Source organism: Callorhinus ursinus, unplaced genomic scaffold, assembly GCF_003265705.2.
Source record: "Callorhinus ursinus isolate GAN/ISIS: 27379988/994484 unplaced genomic scaffold, GSC_fseal_2.0 scaffold10, whole genome shotgun sequence".
Lineage (NCBI taxonomy): Eukaryota > Metazoa > Chordata > Mammalia > Carnivora > Otariidae > Callorhinus > Callorhinus ursinus.
Genome location: NW_027397072.1, coordinates 16,240,888 through 16,257,468, shown reverse-complemented (window position 1 = coordinate 16,257,468; position 16,581 = coordinate 16,240,888). Strand labels below are relative to the sequence as shown.

At 43.1% G+C, this 16,581-nt stretch overlaps 1 protein-coding gene across 7 annotated transcripts in view; it reads left to right on the top strand.

Annotated features, from left to right (window-relative positions):
* PUM2 (pumilio RNA binding family member 2) overlaps positions 1 to 3,548 on the top strand; it is a 103,234-nt gene extending 99,686 nt beyond the window's left edge. For all 7 annotated transcript variants that reach the window (XM_073897033.1, XM_073897034.1, XM_025867796.2 and 4 more), the window contains one exon: positions 530 to 3,548. In XM_073897033.1, the coding sequence (XP_073753134.1) occupies positions 530 to 661 (132 nt within the window). In that variant the 3' untranslated portion in view covers positions 662 to 3,548. The remainder of the gene's footprint in view (positions 1 to 529) is intronic.
* Positions 3,549 to 16,581: the final 13,033 nt, after the last annotated feature.

The following is a 16,581-nucleotide window of genomic DNA, read 5'->3' as shown; positions in this document are numbered from 1 at the left end:
TCTTAAAAAAAAATTTTTTTGCCAGTCTGGGTGGAAAGATAATGATATGATTCTTTTTATTTGCATTTTAAAAAGTATTAGATACTGAACAATTTAAATGTATCAGGCATCACATATCTGCTTGCTCATTCATGTCTTTTGCTCCATTTTTATTGAATTTTTATCCAGCAGACTTGAGGTAGAAAATTCTGCCTTCATCAACTTTTTAAGAACTTAGTAGTTAACTAGTGATGCTTTCCTGCTATGTTTGGAGCCCCTCTGCTATTTGCATTTGTAATAGTTTAGAAGTAACGGTTTGTTTATTCATTGAACAATTTTGAGAGTAGAAGTTTGGAGAGATTCAGTAGAATGAACTGCTTTTGCAAACAACTTTCTTTAAAGAATTTGAATATTAAAATCCACTTTCTTTAAAGAATTTGAATATTAAAATCCAGTTATTCTTCTAAATCACTGATATTGAGGAGTGATTTTTTTAAGAAACCAGAAACTAAAATAATTAAGTTTACTAAGCAGATTATTTGTTTTTCAGATTCGACCTCACATTACTACTTTGCGCAAATACACATATGGGAAGCATATACTGGCCAAGTTGGAAAAATATTATTTGAAAAATAGCCCAGATCTAGGGCCTATAGGAGGACCACCAAATGGAATGCTGTAAAGGGAAAAGAGAAAGAAGATGATATAACCATGTGAAAAGAACGTTTCTTTTGTGAATTATCAAAACACAACTCAACCATGAATCTTCAAAATTTTTTTTAAAGCAAAACTATTTATTGACTTTATTCATCCATTTGTAAATTTTTTAAGGTTCTTGTGTATATTTGGGGGGTGGGGGTGGTGAATTATAAATTATATTCAGCCCTGAGTGGAGACCTATCAGATTGGATTGCTGGCAAAGCACAGAATGCCTGTATATGATGTAACTATCAAAAAAAAAAAAAAGCTGTCACATATTTTGTAAATTTTTACCTTGTAAAGTCACAAAAATAGTTTTTAAAGGAAAAAGTACAGTATTCTTTTAATAAACTGGCTTGCAGTCTGGTAGGTCTATGGACCCCATAGCACAACAGGTTTATAGAGATGTATATAGAAATATAGTCCTTATTTTTTTTTTGTCCTCTGTGTGAAGCCTTTTATAACCAATTAACAATCAACTGCATAAATATTAATATTTTAAAAAGAAAGTTAAGTTGTATTTTGGTAATTCACAAACTTATCATGCAAGTAAAAACTCGGCAAGTAAGACAAGAATTAAATGATTTGAGATGAAAAGAACTTATATTATTTACAGTGGATGTGATTTTAATACAAATACTGCCCTAAAACGTCTCTGGCAATGTATAGAAGTATTGTATATACTTACATATGTAATTGTTGTAAGAGGTAGAAAAAAAACAAAATCATGGTGACACTTCCATTCAGTTAAATGCACTAATTGAAAAGTTAAGTCCCTTTTTAACTTTTCAGTTTGGTTTGCAATCTGAGAAAGAGTGGAAATTTGTATATTGTTTTGCTTATAGAATTACAAGGACATGTTGAGGAAGTGTTGAGCTTTATTTTGCTTTTTCATAGTAGATTTTGAGAAAGTAGGAACCAGATAGAGGTGAAAGGGGCCACTGAAAAGTGAATTTGATAGCTCAACATTTAAGCATGACTGCATATTCAGATAGCTTTTTTTGCTTCCTATAAATATATGCATTGTGTGTGTAGTAATAGATGTAAGTTTACACTTTGAAAGCAAATCTTGTTTCAATGTTTATTATAAAAGCCTTGCTAATTTAGTAGTGATGCTTTCCTTGGTTGTACAGGTGTACATTTGTAAACCTTCATGCTGTAAATGGAATTTGTTTTATCTCTTTGGGAAACATTTGCATTTTAGTGTACATTTATGTCCCTGCCCTCTTTGACCTGGCATATAGTGTTGTATAATGTAAATTTATTTCTCCAAATCGAGAGTGATTTTTTAAAAATTTTTTATCTTTATATGGTTTCACAAGTATGAACCAGCTTTCTTTTTATTATTGTGGGAAACATTTTCTTTTATAACATAGTTGTTGACTCTGTTAATATGGACATACTAGGATTTGGATCACTTTCAAGAAGTCAGGGTATTGTGCATAATAAGAAAGTGTTGGACTGAGATGTTTGGTTACCATGGAGGCCAATGCTTTTTCCATCTTATTAAATGTGATGTGACTTTTTTCTTTGTACAGAAGAATACTGTATTTTTGAATAGCCTATTCCCAAGTAAGAGCAAATCTGTATGATAACATTTTTTTCTCTGAAAGACATAACAGTAACATGATGTACATTTACAAGCGGCCTTATGTACATTTCCCAACAATCTTTTTAAGGCAAAATTGTGACCATATGTGTATAATTAAAATCGTTTTTAATCCTTTGCCTATGAAAATATTTTGGAAAAAAAAACTTGCTTTGTATATTCAGTTTCTGAAAGATAAAGAAAGTGCTTTGTATTTTGTTGAAGTCAGTATTTTGTATAAAACCATTTATGTTGACCCACTTCTGTTTAGTGCTGAAAACGAATGAACCATGCTATCTCCTTCGATTGAACATGTAAGGGATTTTTTATTGGAAGTCTGCAGAAGAAAATCATTCTTCTGAGCACAATATTGAATATAAAGGTTTTATCACTTAGCTGTTCCTATCATGGGCCTAAAAATAATGGCATAAAGTTTGGGGTGCCAGGCATACTTTTTCTTGTTTGATGTTGAGTTACTCTAGTTTTCTAACCCAACATTCCATGTTGAGTCCACTAAATCCAACCACTTGTCACTGTCCCCTCTCATCATAGTCATACTGGTTCATCAGCATGTCCCAGTCACAGAGGCAGTGCTTTTCCCCTTACATATAACGCTGCTCTTTCACCCCGTCCTACTTTGTTTTGCCAGCCTCAGAGTGTCTTGGCCCCGTGTCGAAATTTGTTTCCAGTATCAGCTCATGGTTGTGAGCTGATCATGATCCAAGTTGTTCTTGTTGGAGATTGATAAGTGACTTTCCTGGATTTGCACAGTTGAATTCCTGGTTTTCCTTTTTCCTACCCTCTGTTGGCACAGGCAGTTATCTCTGCAAATTTAGAAAGCCCTAGGGGATGGCTGGGAAATAGAACCTTTCTAGGGTTTTGATGTTCCCATGTATCCCAGTATTGACAACCCCATCTTCCCAATACTTTGGGGCCTGTTCTAGAAGAATATCTATTGTAGAAATTTTATGGTCTGCCATTTTGGTGTCCACCTCTCTGATTCCACCATTTAATAAGTTGGCATGGAATTTTGCTAAAATCTGAACATCACATTTCAGAATAAAGAAACTTTAATTGGGCAGAACCACTTAGACTTTACTCTTGAGTGTCTCCTTTTGATATGGATTGTTTCTGGACCAGTTTGTCTAAGTCCTGGCTCTTCTTGGTTCATATGAAATAATGTTATCTTCACTTTGTATATTATGTATAAATTAGAAAATGAAAAATGTGTGAATAACCTTGTATGAAATAAACCTGGTCTTGTGTTTTTCTCTAGCTAAAATACCCTTCTGTACCTCAATTACAATTCAGATTGCCCATTCAAGTTTACTCTGATTTAAGGAAAAGCAAACATTTTTATCACATGGATGCTAATCTGGGGCTACTGATTACTCTGATGGTATTCCTATCTTTTGATTAGTATTTAGGATCTCTGTCTAATTACATAGAGTGATTACACACTTCATAGGATTAAACTTTCAGCCTGTTTCCTTGATATTTCTTCAAGGTTGTTTTGAGGATTAAATTAAATCACTTACCTTTACCTATAGGTGTTTGTTTCCTTTCCACATGAACCTCCAGAGACAGTGTTGTCTGAAGGAGAATACAGTTTGGGTTCAGGCATGGATTTGAAGTTTACCTCCCAATTCACAACCTTGTGAACTTGGGTATGTTAACTCCACCTGTCCCATGGATGAGTACTATTTAGGTCATTGAGTTTAAGAATTGAGAGGATCTTAAAAAGGTACGTAGAACCCAGTCCTCAGCTAATGCTAATACCATTTCCATTTTCCTCTCCCTTCTATAGCTGTTCATTTTGTTTAAGCCATACAGATAATTTGATAGACTCCAAAGCAGAGATCTACATAAAACTACGTGGGAAAAGACATGTTCATCATACACTTTTAATTTTATGCCAGTTTTAATTTTATCTTGTTTTGGTTCTGTTCTGAGCTGAAAGCAACCCCTCTGGAATTGTTGACCTATCCCACATCATAGAGATGAAATTACATCCTCCCACCCTAGCTTTTACGAACCTAAGAAAAGCAAGTTTCCTAGGTGGCCTGGATAGTAGTCATTCTCGGCCCTCACGACTGATTCTCAGGAAGGCTGGGGTTGGCGGTGGACCATGGGGAAGGGCACAGGAACCCCAGAGGAGCAGTGTTCACTGTCTACTTTACCTAGCTAGCTTTCAAGGACCGATTTAACCTGACGGGATTTGGATGCTCCCAGACAGTAAATCTGCGAACACAGGTGAGAAGCATGGAGCGCTGTGGCACCGGTGCACACCTCTAGGAGGCTGTGTGATCCTGGCCCGCTAGGCCTCGGTGTTCCCATCTGTCAAGTCACATACTGTCGGGGCACCTGGGTGGCTCAGTACATGAAGCGTCTGCCTTTGGCTCGGGTCATGATCTCAGGGTCCTGGGACTGAGTCCCGAATCGGGCTCCCTGCTCAGCGGGGAGTCTGCTGCTCCCTCTCCCTCTGCCCCTCACCCCACTGATGGCACGTGTGCTTTCTGTCTCTCAAAATCTTAAAAAAAAAAAAAAAAGTGGGAATACTATCTTGGCTGCACCCAGAACCTTGCATCTGAGGAGTGCTTGATGCTAAGAACCTAAGAACTGTAGGACAGATCCTACAGGAAGCTCAAAATTCACTGGAATTTTTATTTAACGTCATTACCTCCATATCCTGTAGACAATTTCTCATTTCCTCTCTGTTTCAGTCACAGGACATTTTTCTAAATATTCACCAGGAACTTAAACCAAATGAAATAGCCCTGTAGTTTGAAGAAAGAAATTTGCTAGGTTGAGTTTAATTCAAGTTTTCTTGGACATCAGAGTATAATGGTTCAGAGTCAGGACTCTGGGATTAGCCCAGGTTGCAAGCCTTTAGCTTTACGTCATTAGGCAAATGGTTTTCATCTTTTAAGCCTTAGTTTCTTCATGTGTAGATAAGGGAAATGAGACCTACCTCCTAAAATTGTGAGAATTAAATGAGATCTGTGTCCTTCTGGGGCAGTGAGTGACTCCTGTTACAGTGAGTTAACGAAAGGTTGGGGGGGAGGGGTTTTTAATTTGCCTACATGCAGCCTCAGAACATTGGGATTGGAGCTCATTTATGTTTCTGCATATGAGCTCTTGATTCAAGTTGCAGAATAAATCACTAAGTAGGAAAACTGTTGAAGAAAGGATTAAGGAACTTAACAGCATTTTAGTTGTTAGTACATTTATTCTTTTTTCTTGGTACTAATACAGTCCTGATGACTGCCAGGATGTTAACAATAGGGAGTTGCCCTATATCCAGGAGCAGTGGAGTGACCTGTCTGCCTGATGGGCGAAGCGTGGAAGTAGCGGGAATCTGGAGGGAGGGTGAAGTCAGCACTGCGGATTACAGAGGAGTTCCATCGCGAGGGCCAAGCCCATCTCACCTCAGTCTCACCCCAGGACTTTCATGGGAAGAAGCCCTGAAAAGTTGTGTCTCAACACCTGGTGGGCCCATCTTACATCGGGGGTCGGGGGTCAGGGGGTGGGGGGGAGCCTGGAGATCACCCTAGCGGAGAGGAGGGATGTTTGGGAGGCTCCCCCACCCCCACTTTGAAAGTCAGTTCTGACATCGTCCAGGACACAATTCAGTTGAATAGAATGCAGTAGTTTTCACTGAAGAGAATTAGAAAAGAAGGCCAAAAATACAGCTTAGAAATACATCTTAGAAATGTTTAAAATACAGTTCTTAACTCCTAGGTTAGAGAATAATCTGGAATAAACCATTTGGGGCAACTTCAAAATGAGTAACAGTGCTATATATCAAAACTTGGGGGCTTGGGCCAAAGGCTATTCAGAGAAAAATATTTAGCCAAGAAAGTCTGAAGATAATTTAAGAAGCTAGTAAGGGGCGCCTGGATGGCACAGTCAGCTGAGTGTCTGACTCTTGGTTTCTGCTTGGGTCATGATCTCAAGGTTGTAAGAACAAGCCACATTCCGGGCTCCCGGACCCATGCTCAGCACAGAGTGCTTCAGATTTTCTCCCTTTTCCTCTGCCCCTCCCCCCTCCCTAAAATAAATCTTTTTAAAAAAAAGCTAGTAAAATAACAAAATTACAAAAAATATAGGAAGGATTAATAATAAACGTCACAACAAAAATGAGACATACGTTTGGCAAATCAGAATTTTAAAAATAGGTGAAAAACACAAATGGGGATTTATGAAACTGCAAGGTTTTTTTAAATTATAGAACCTTGTGTAAAAAGTCTACCTATAGGGGCACCTGGGTGGCTCAGTCAGGTGTCCTACTCGATTTTGGCTCAGGTCATTATCTCAGGGTGGGGAGATCGAGCCCTGTGTTGGGCTCTGCGCTCAGTGGGGAGTCCGCTTAAGATTCTCTCTCCCTCTGCCCCTCCCCCTGCTCGCTCTCTCAAATAAATAAATCTTTTTAAAAACAAGTCCACCAAAAAAAAAAAAAACAAGCCTACCTATAAATTAAAAATCAAATTTTCTATGGAAATATAAAGTTCCAGAATTAAGGAATAATAGAAAAATAGACTAATAACTATAAAAGTAAGAAGCTAGTCAATAAAGGTGAAGGAAGGTCTCACATTGCCTGATGTCAAAACTTTTTACAAACCTACAGTAATCAAAACTGGATGTTAACTACACATTGTGATCATTTTGCAATATATACAAATATTGATTCATGCATGTTATATGCTTGAAACTAATATATAATGTTATGTTTCAATTATACCTCAATTTTTTATTAAAAAAAATATGTGGTACTAGCATAAAGACAGACATATAGACCGATAGGATAGAATAGAGAGCCCAGAAATAAATCCTTGCATATAGGGTCAAATGATCCTCAACAGGAGTGCCTAGACCATTCAATAGGGAAAGTAGATGTCAGGAAAATAGGATATCCTCTTGCAAAAGAATGAAATTGGACCCTTACCTTACACCAAATACAAAAAAGAGCTCTAAATGGATTGAAGACCTAAAATGAAAGACCTAAAACTATAAAACGCCTAGAAGAAAACGAGAAAACTTCATGGCTTTGGATTTGGCAGTGATTTTTTGCATATGACACCAAAAGCACATGCAACGAAGCAAAATGAGACTACATCTAACTTAAAAAAAATCTGTGCATCAAAGGGAATAATCAGAGTGAAAAGGCAACCCACAGAATGAGAAGAAATCTTTGCAAATCATGTATCTTATAAGGGGTTAATATCCAGAACGTATAAAGAACCATGATTCAAGAAGAAGAAAAAGAATCTGATTTTAAAAAGGGCAAAGTGAATTTCTCTGAAGATGTTCTATGCAAAGATCTACAAGCTTTTGAAAAGATGCTTAATATCACTAATCTTTAGGTAAATGCAAATCAAACCACAGTGGGATATCACTCATCATGGCTTCGGTGAAACGGAAAACAGCAAGGGTTAGAATGTACAGAAACTGGAACCCTTGCGCACGGCTGGGAACATCAAATGTCACGTATCTACCCAAAGGTGCAGCTGTTATTGAAAACCGTTTGGGGGTTACTCAAAAAAATTAAAAATCGAATTACCATATGATCCAACAATCCCAATTCCAGGTGTATATATTCAAAAGAATAAGAGATATTTGCATACCCATGTTCATAGCAGCCTTGTTCACAATAGCTAAAAGGTAGAAACAATCCAAGTGTCCATCAATAGATGAATGAATAAAGAAAACGTTGTCCATACATATAATGGAATATTGTTCAGCCTTAAAGAGAAAGGAAGTTTTGACACATGCTGCAACATGAATAAACTTGACATTATGATATGTGAAACCACAAGAAGACATACTGTCTGATTCCCCTTATATGAGGTTATTTAAAGTAGTTAAAATTATGGAACAGAACAGTGGTTTCCAGGGACTGGGGGAGGGGTAAATGAAGAGTTGCTGTTTAATGGGTATAGAGTTTTACTTTGCAAGATGAAAAAGTTCTGGATAGCTGCTGTGTAACAATGTGAATTACTACTGAACTGTACACCTAAAAATGGTTAAGATAGCAAAAAAAAAAAAAAAAAAGAAAAGGAAGGAAGGGAGGGAGGAAGGGAAAGAAAGAAAAGGAAAGAAAGAAAAGAAAAAAGACAGTCGAAGATATATAAGGTCATGAGCCCAGACTCTTTTAAGGGACAAGTTATGTAAGTCTTTTTTATTTAGGATTTTATGTATTCATTTGAGACAGAGAGAGCATGAATGGGGGAGGGGCAGAGGGAGGGGAGAAGCAGACTCCCCGCTGAGCTGGGAACCCAACGTGGGGCTCGGTCCCAGGACCTGGAGACCATGACCTGAGCTGAAGTCAGATGCTTAACCATCTGAGCCCACGCAGGCACCTCAAGTTCTGTAAATCTTTAAGGAATATATAAATGCCTAGCTTATATAAATTTTACGGAGCATGGAAAACGAAAATTTCCCAAGTTACTCTACAAAACTGTAATGACCTTGAAAAAATCCAAACTGTAGTGCACACAAACCATAAACATGGGCTATTTTCATATATGCATATAAATGCAAGACTCCTAACTAATATGTGTATCAGTTGAATCCAATGTGATTTTATTCATGTATTATGAGATTAAAAGGCAGTCTTAACATATTGCCCAACCATCATGCTCCTATGTATTTACCCAAATGAGTTGAAAACTTAGGTCCACACAAAAGACTGCACGCAGATTATGTTTATAGCAGCTTTAATCATAATTGCCCAAACTTCGAAGCAAACAAGATGTCCTTCAGCAGGTGAGTGGATAAGCAAACGGATACATCCAGACAATGGAATATTATTCAGAGATAAAGAGAAATGAGCTATCAGACCGTGAGAAGACATGGAAGAAGTTTAAATGCATATTGCTCAGCGAAAGAAGTCAATCTGAAAAGTCTCCATACCATATGATTCCAACTACATGACATTCTGGAAAAGGCAAAACTATGGGGACAGTAAAAAGATCAGGGTTTGCCAAGAGTTGGGGGGTGGTAAGAAGGGATCAGTACCTGGAGCAGAGGGGATTTTTAAAAATTTTCCCACAGTGTGGTTATGACCTGGGGAGAAAACAAAACTGTCCAAATCAAGGAAGGCCCTTTCCAGTCTCTACCGAGGTCAGTTTTTTTTTTTTTAAGATTTTATTTATTTATTAGAAAGAGACACAGCGAGAGAGGGAACACAAGCAGGGGGAGTGGGAGAGGGAGAGGCAGTCTTCCCGCCGAGCAGGGAGCCTGACGTGGGGCTCGATCCCAGGACCCTGGGATCATGACCTGAGCCGAAGGCAGACGCCCCTACCGAGGTCAGTTTTGATCCCGAAATCATGATCTGGTACCAGAAGCAGTAACAGCAAGGTGTTAAGTGATTTGCATATATTATCCCATTGCCCCCAGAACAACTGTATTAGGATGGGACTAGTCTCTCCCTCTCTCTCTCTCTCTGTGTATATATATATATACACACACACACATATATATTTTTAAAGATTTGATTTATTTATTTGAGAGAGAGTGAACGAGAAAGCACAAGCTGGGAGGGGAGGGAGAGACAGAGGGAGAAGCGGGTTCCCTGGGATCATGACATGAACTGAAGGCAGACAACCCACTGAGCCATCCAGGTGCCCCCTGCTTTTTTTTTTAAAGATTTTGAGAGCAGAGCTAGGAAAGAGTGGGTAGGGCATGGGAGTGCACGGGGCGGGGGGGGGGGGGGGGGGGGCGGGGGGGGGGGCGGGGGGGGGGGGGGGGGGGGGGGAGAGGAGCAGAGGGAGAGGGACAACCAGACTCCCCACTGAGCAGGGAGCCTGATCCCAGGACCTGGAGATCATGACCTGAGCCGAAGGCAGGCAGACGCTCAACTGACTGAGCCACCCAGGCGCCCCAGGAAGGGACTAGTCTTACATGCCATTTACAGATGACAAAGCTGAAGCTTAGAGGGCTTGTGTGACTTGTCCAGGGAGGCAGGGCCAGAGCGCACCTGCAGTCTCAGGCCAGAGCCAACACGCTTCGATGTTGTGCGGAGGCTCTTGGACGTCAGCCTCCTGCAGGGCCCATGAGGTGGCAGATGTGCTGGAAATGCATGCACTTCACGAGTCGTGGCTTTAGCTGGTCGCAGCCCTAATGGGATGGGGGTCCAGGGTTACTAGCTCTTCTGATTCTGCTAGAAAATCAGAAATCTGGATTCTCATATGCAATTTCCTTATGGAAATCTCTCCTTGGGAGCTGTTTGCCATCTCTGCCGAATACAGTCCCCGTAATGGAATGCAAAGGCGCCTCCACATCTGTGGGGTGAATTTGCCACGCGCACGTGCGCCACACGTGTACCTGCATCCACATCCCAACGTGCCTTTCACAGCCGGGCTGCTGTGAGCTCCTTCCTCTTCAGAGCCCACCCCACAGTCTCCCCTGAGGCCTTAGAATGCCTCACTTCTCTCCTAGCTCTGTTTACCAGGCCTGGGGCCAAGTGAAGTGCTAAATGTTGTGCGTGCATTCTCTCCAGTAACCTTCACTACAATCTGAGTTCAGGAGGCTTAAGCACCTTGGCCCAGGTCGCAGGGGAGAGGGCTACGAAGCTGAGGTTCTACCTAGCTCTCCCAGGCCCACTGTCACATCCTCAGCATCACTCACATGCAGGCCCCGTGTGCCAGGCACTGTGCTAAACCCTTCACGGTGCTTCTCTCTTAATCCTCACCGCAACTCTCTAGTAGGTACTAGTATTAGGGGAGCAAATCAAAGCACAGAGAGGCTAATTTACTGGCTCGAGGTCACACAGCTAAGGCAATGCTAAGAATGTGTCGGAGGAAATTGCGTCTTGTTGCTAGCTGAGACGGTGGGGGTGGGTGGGACAGACATGGTGTGCAGCTTCCCTGCTCTAGGAACATCAGCACCTGAGCCTCTTGCCAACAGTGGGCTGAGTCAGGGAAAGGCCCAGTCGCTGGGAAGTAGGGACGGGCAGCTGTGGGCCAGAGACAAGCAACCCCAGCTCAGGAAGTAGCTCCGTGTGAATCAGTCTGTCGGCACCTGGGAGGGCGAGGCTGGCGTTGGCTCACCTGCCTGAGAGCTTCCTGTCTGAACCTCCAGCAAAGGCTGCTCCTGAGGTGGCCGGGCAGCATGGCAGCTCCGGACACGCTTTATCAAATGAAGGAGCAACAGTCCACCTTCCTCCAAAAAAAAAAAAAAACAAAAACCCCTCATAAACAAAGAGTCCTTAGGTCTCCTTAGGGTGGTGGGATGGGCAGCATCAGGTGATAAACACAATCATCCCCCAAGGGGAAGGCTTTAGGGAAGTAACTCTGATGTGGATGTGTAAATGCCAATGATATTTATAAAGGGCGCATTTATGCTCTTTTTCTCCTAACATTGTAGCAAATATCAGAGGCAATTTAGATGCGCAGCAAAACTACACATCAGAAATGGACAGGTGGTGTCGGTGCGGCAGGGGTTGGGGATGGCAACAGAGAAGCAGCACAGAGAAGTTCAGTACACTCACAATACTCCCCCGCAACCCCTCCTTCAGCGCTTCCTGAGCACAGAAGTGCAAACAGATCCCATGTAAGTTACGGAGTTCTCGCTAGCCATGAAAACAAATATGCAAGTTGCTTGGAAGTAACAAAACCTTCCCCTGGCCTTTCACTCTTCAAGGGTCCCCATGGACTCAAGCAGAGCAGCGCTGCAGACTGGGGTGAGGGCTTCCTGTGGAGCCCCCTTAGCATGCCTGCCACCCTGTGAGAGTGGTCCCAGCTGCATGAGCAGAGTGGAGGGACCGCATGGGCTTCAGCCTCTGAAAACATCCCATCACTCCAAAAACTTCTCATCAAGACTTCTTTTGGGGGGTGGTGGCTGGGTGGCTCAGTGGTTAAGCACATCGGGCTCCCTGCTCCGTGGGAAGCCTGCCTCTCCCTCTCCCACTGCCCCTGCTTGTGTTCCCTCTCTCACTGTCTCGCTCTGTCAAATAAATAAATAAATAAATAAAATCTTTAAAAAAAAAAGACTTCTTTTGGGGACAGAGGTTGTTAGGTGACACGAGTCAGATCCAGAATGTAATACAGTCCAGGACTGGGGAGCTAGTGGGGTCACACACACACACACCGCCACCCTGGGCACTTACTGGCAGCACCTTCAAACCGTCCCTTTCCCACCTCCCCACACATGGCTGTGCTCCCCACACTCTCTTGGGTCACATGCAGAAGGACGGATTGACCAGTGTATTGTCAGAGTTAGATTCCCCGGCGGGGGGTAGAGAATCCGGGATAATCGTGTCTGAAGAAACGCAGAAGTGTGGCTCTCCATCACGCACACAGCTGCATAGGCAGTCCCAGGCTGGTGTGCTGCATCACTGGCTGGGGACCCACGCTCCTTCTAACCTCGTCCTCTGCCATGCACGGTCTCTGTTCTCAAGTTCACTTCATGTCCGAGATGACTGCTCCAGCTGCATCCATCATATCTGCAACCCAGCCAGGACGAATGAAAACAGGAAAGGAAAAGAACCTGTTCCTCCCTTTGACACTTCCCTCAATGTATGTACACCATCTCTGCTCCGTCCCACGGGCAAAATCCTCATCAGGCAGCGACATACAGCTGTAAGTGATGGTGCGAAAGAGAGTCTTTATTTCGAATGGCCAAGAGGCCAGTTGAAATGTAGGGGTGGTTTTACTGAAAAAAGGAGAAGAAAACAAATATGGGGAGTAACCAGGAGTAACCAGGCCCAAGTAGCCAGCAATAAAAGGCTTCAGTAAAACGTTTCGTAACAGTAGGGCCATTCAAAATCATTCTTTTTTTTTTTTTTTTAAAGATTTTTATTTATTTATTTAACAGAGATAGAGAAAGAGCATAAGTAGGCAGAGCAGCAGACAGAGGGAGAGGGAGAAGCAGGCTCTCCGCCGAGCAGGGAGCCCGATGCGGGGCTCGATCCCAGGACCCTGGGACCACGACCCGAGCCAAAGGCAGCGCCCAATCGACTAAGCCACCCAGGCGCCCTGGCCATTCAAAATCAAATGACAATGAGATTTTTTACTTGCTTCAGATTGGCAAAATATAAAATGTCCAATAAATGCCATGTTATATAGAAGATGTAGAAAAATGGGAACTCTCATAACTCCTGCTGAGAGTATAAATTGCTATGGACCCTTTTGGAGAGCAATTTGAGCAATTAGAGAATTTAGAGCAATTCCTAAGAAGCTGAATGTAGTTGTACCTAAAACCCAGTTTTATCTACTTTTAGAGAAAGTCTCCCATGCACTGGAGGAGAAAGGTACAAGAATCGACTGCAACATTGTATATAATATTGAAAAACTGGAAACAACCAAAGGTCCATGGATAAACAAACTGTGATATATGCCTACAATAAATGATAACACAGCAATTAAGGTAAGTGACCCAGAGCCACATGTACCAACATGGATAAATCTCAAAACAAATTGAGAAGACTCAATGGAATCTATAATTATTCGTTTCATACAAAAATAATAAAAGAAAAAAGATCATGTTAAGAGTTGATAATCAGTAGTAGTTGCATAGGTGTTTATTATTATTTTGGGGGGTAGGTATTGATAGTGAGGTGGAGTTTTTTTGCATTCCTTTTTATTGTAAAATATACATAATGTAAAATTTACCATTAAAAAAAGATTTTATTTATTTGACAGAGAGAGAGCGAGCACAAGCAGGGGGAGCGGCAGGCTGAGGGAGAAGCAAACTTCTTGCTGAGCAGGGAGCCTAATGCAGAACTCGATCCCAGGGCCCTGGGATCACGACCTGAGTCCAAGGCAGACACTTAACCGACTGAGCCACCTATGCTCTCTCTCTCTATAGATCTATATATCTAAAATTAAAAAACTGAGTAAACTTAAAAAAAATTCTCCTACACTGTCCCCATCCCATTTTCCTCCCCTAGAGGAAATTTTTTTTACTTACATAGTCAATGTACATTACACACGTTTTTGTTTTAAAAAAATTGTGGCCATACCATATAAAGATTACCCTTTTTTTTTTTTAAAGATTTTATCCATTTATTTGACAGAGAGAGGGAACACAAGCAGGGGGAGTGGGAGAGGGAGAAGCAGGCTTCCCACGGAGCAGGGAGCCCGACGCGGGGCCCGATCCCAGGACCCTGGGACCATGACCTGAGCCGAAGGCAGACGCCTAACGACTGAGCCACCCAGGCGCCCTAAATAAAATCCTTTTTAAAAAATAAAAAGCGTTGTATACTTTTCCACAGGGTGGGAATACTCACATTTATTTCACTTTTGCTTTACCCGTGAACATTTAGGCATGTCTGTTTGGACACTAGTGAAAACACCTGGGAAGAGTAAGCTCGCCAAGCGGAAGGCTAAATGCATTTTCAGTGTTGATAGAGGTCCACTTGCTTAAGGCTGCCTGTGCCAGTTCAGGCGCCTACCGCAGCAAAGGGCAGCCCTGCACCCAGGGCCCCACATACCCCGGCGGCAGCAGTGTGCGTTTCTCCCATGATGAAGTCCTGGGTGCCCAGGGGAAGAATGAGAGAAATAGGGTGGGGGAGACGCTGGCCCTGCCTTTCTGGAACTTTCTTTCTCTTAGTGGGAAAAGGAAGAAACATTTAAGGCAGTTAGGGATTCACCAGGGATGATCCTGAACATATTTAATAATCCATGTTAGCAACACAAATCAGGATGAGGACCCTGCCTTGGTACCTCCAGATGGGAGGCTAGAGGCCCCCTGCTCAGCCAGATATTAACACTTCAGTTGCATGATTTATGAAGGTCTTGGAGGAGGTGGGGGTGGGCCCCAAGGCAGGAGGCTGCTGTACTACTCACAGCAGGGATGGATGGCCATACCTGTGCATATGGGCTGATGTCACTGTGGCGTTCCAAAGGCCTGTAGCTCTGAGACAGCTTTCAGGGAAAAAGCTAGTTTGCTGACTTTGGGCTGGAGGAGAAGCAAGCAGGCCAGGGGGCAGCTGGGCCAAAGGTGAGTCCTGACCCTCTACTTCCCTTCTTTCTGTCCATGCCTCCTTGGGGGCCCTCTGTTGGGTCCCTTCTCTTGCTGGTCTGCCCAAAGAAATCCACATTGACCTCGGGCAAATGTGCTGTTGGAAAGAAACACTAAACTGGTGATTTTTGAAGACTCCATCAACCCCGCCCCCCACCCTGCCCCACCCCAATTTTCTCTATTTTGTGCAGTAGGGAAAAGCAAGATTCCAAACTGACCTATTTTTCCTCCACATTGGGTTGAAAGGACTAAAGCATGAACTTCAGACCCATGGAGCCAGCCCCCCCCCCCGGGAGACAGGGCCTTTCTACTAAAAGGGCTTTTTATCTCACCAGGACTCCCTGAGTTCCCAGAGAGACCCGGCCTGGTGCCATGCTATTGGATGATCCATGATACCAAGGCACTCAGGGACCCCACATTAGGCCCCCAAGACCCTGATGAGGATCATCATCCTCCAAAGACAGATCTTGGGAAACAGACCCCAAAATGGGGAGCTGCCCAAGGTCACACAGGTATTCAGCGCAGGGACAAAAACAGGGCTGAGTGCTGTTAGGGGGCATCATGTTTTAGTGCTCTGACCAGGGAGTGTGACTGAGATGGGGAGGCAGGAGGCTGCATAGCTCTGGACACACCTGCTGGGTGGGTGGAGAACCCAGGGGCCCGCAGCCGATTGTTCAGGCCTGCCTGTATAACCAAGACCCAGGAGTGTTTAAATCATATAAAGAGAAACTCGGGGGACTGCTGAGAGGCCAAGACACTTCAGGAGACCTTCTTGGTTCCCAGTTCAGGCCAACTGGCCCGGAGAAGATGGGTGAGGAAGACGCCATCTTGGGTCTCCAGGTCCAGGTACGAAGGTCATTTGGCACCATCTCTACCGCCTACCAGATTGCAGGCAGGGCTGGCAGTTCTTCCCCTTTTCTCTCAAGGCCATTTGTGCTACACCCACAGGCCTTCCATAGCCTTTTTGCACAGAGGTGCCTGATGGGTGTTGGACACACTAGGGCGCGGGGCCTCTTAGGGAATCACGAAGGGGCAGGAACTCAAGTGGTTCTCCTCAGATCTGCAGGCCAGAGGAGGTCCGACCTGGGAAGAAAACCCTTTATTTTTCCATTTAGCTCAGAGGATGAAGAGAGAGGGCAATCTTCTATAGAAAGACACAGAAAACGTTTTGGGTTTTTTTGTTTTTTCCTTTTACAGCCAGTCCTGAGCATGTCCTGCTGTTCAAAGTAAGGCGCCAAGTTTTCAGCACTTTCTGGAGTGCTGGCAGAAGGCGAGGGCATGTGGGAACCTGTCCTTGGGGAAGTGGGGACGCAGGGATCCCTTCCGAAGCCGGAGGAGAGGAGTGGGGGGAG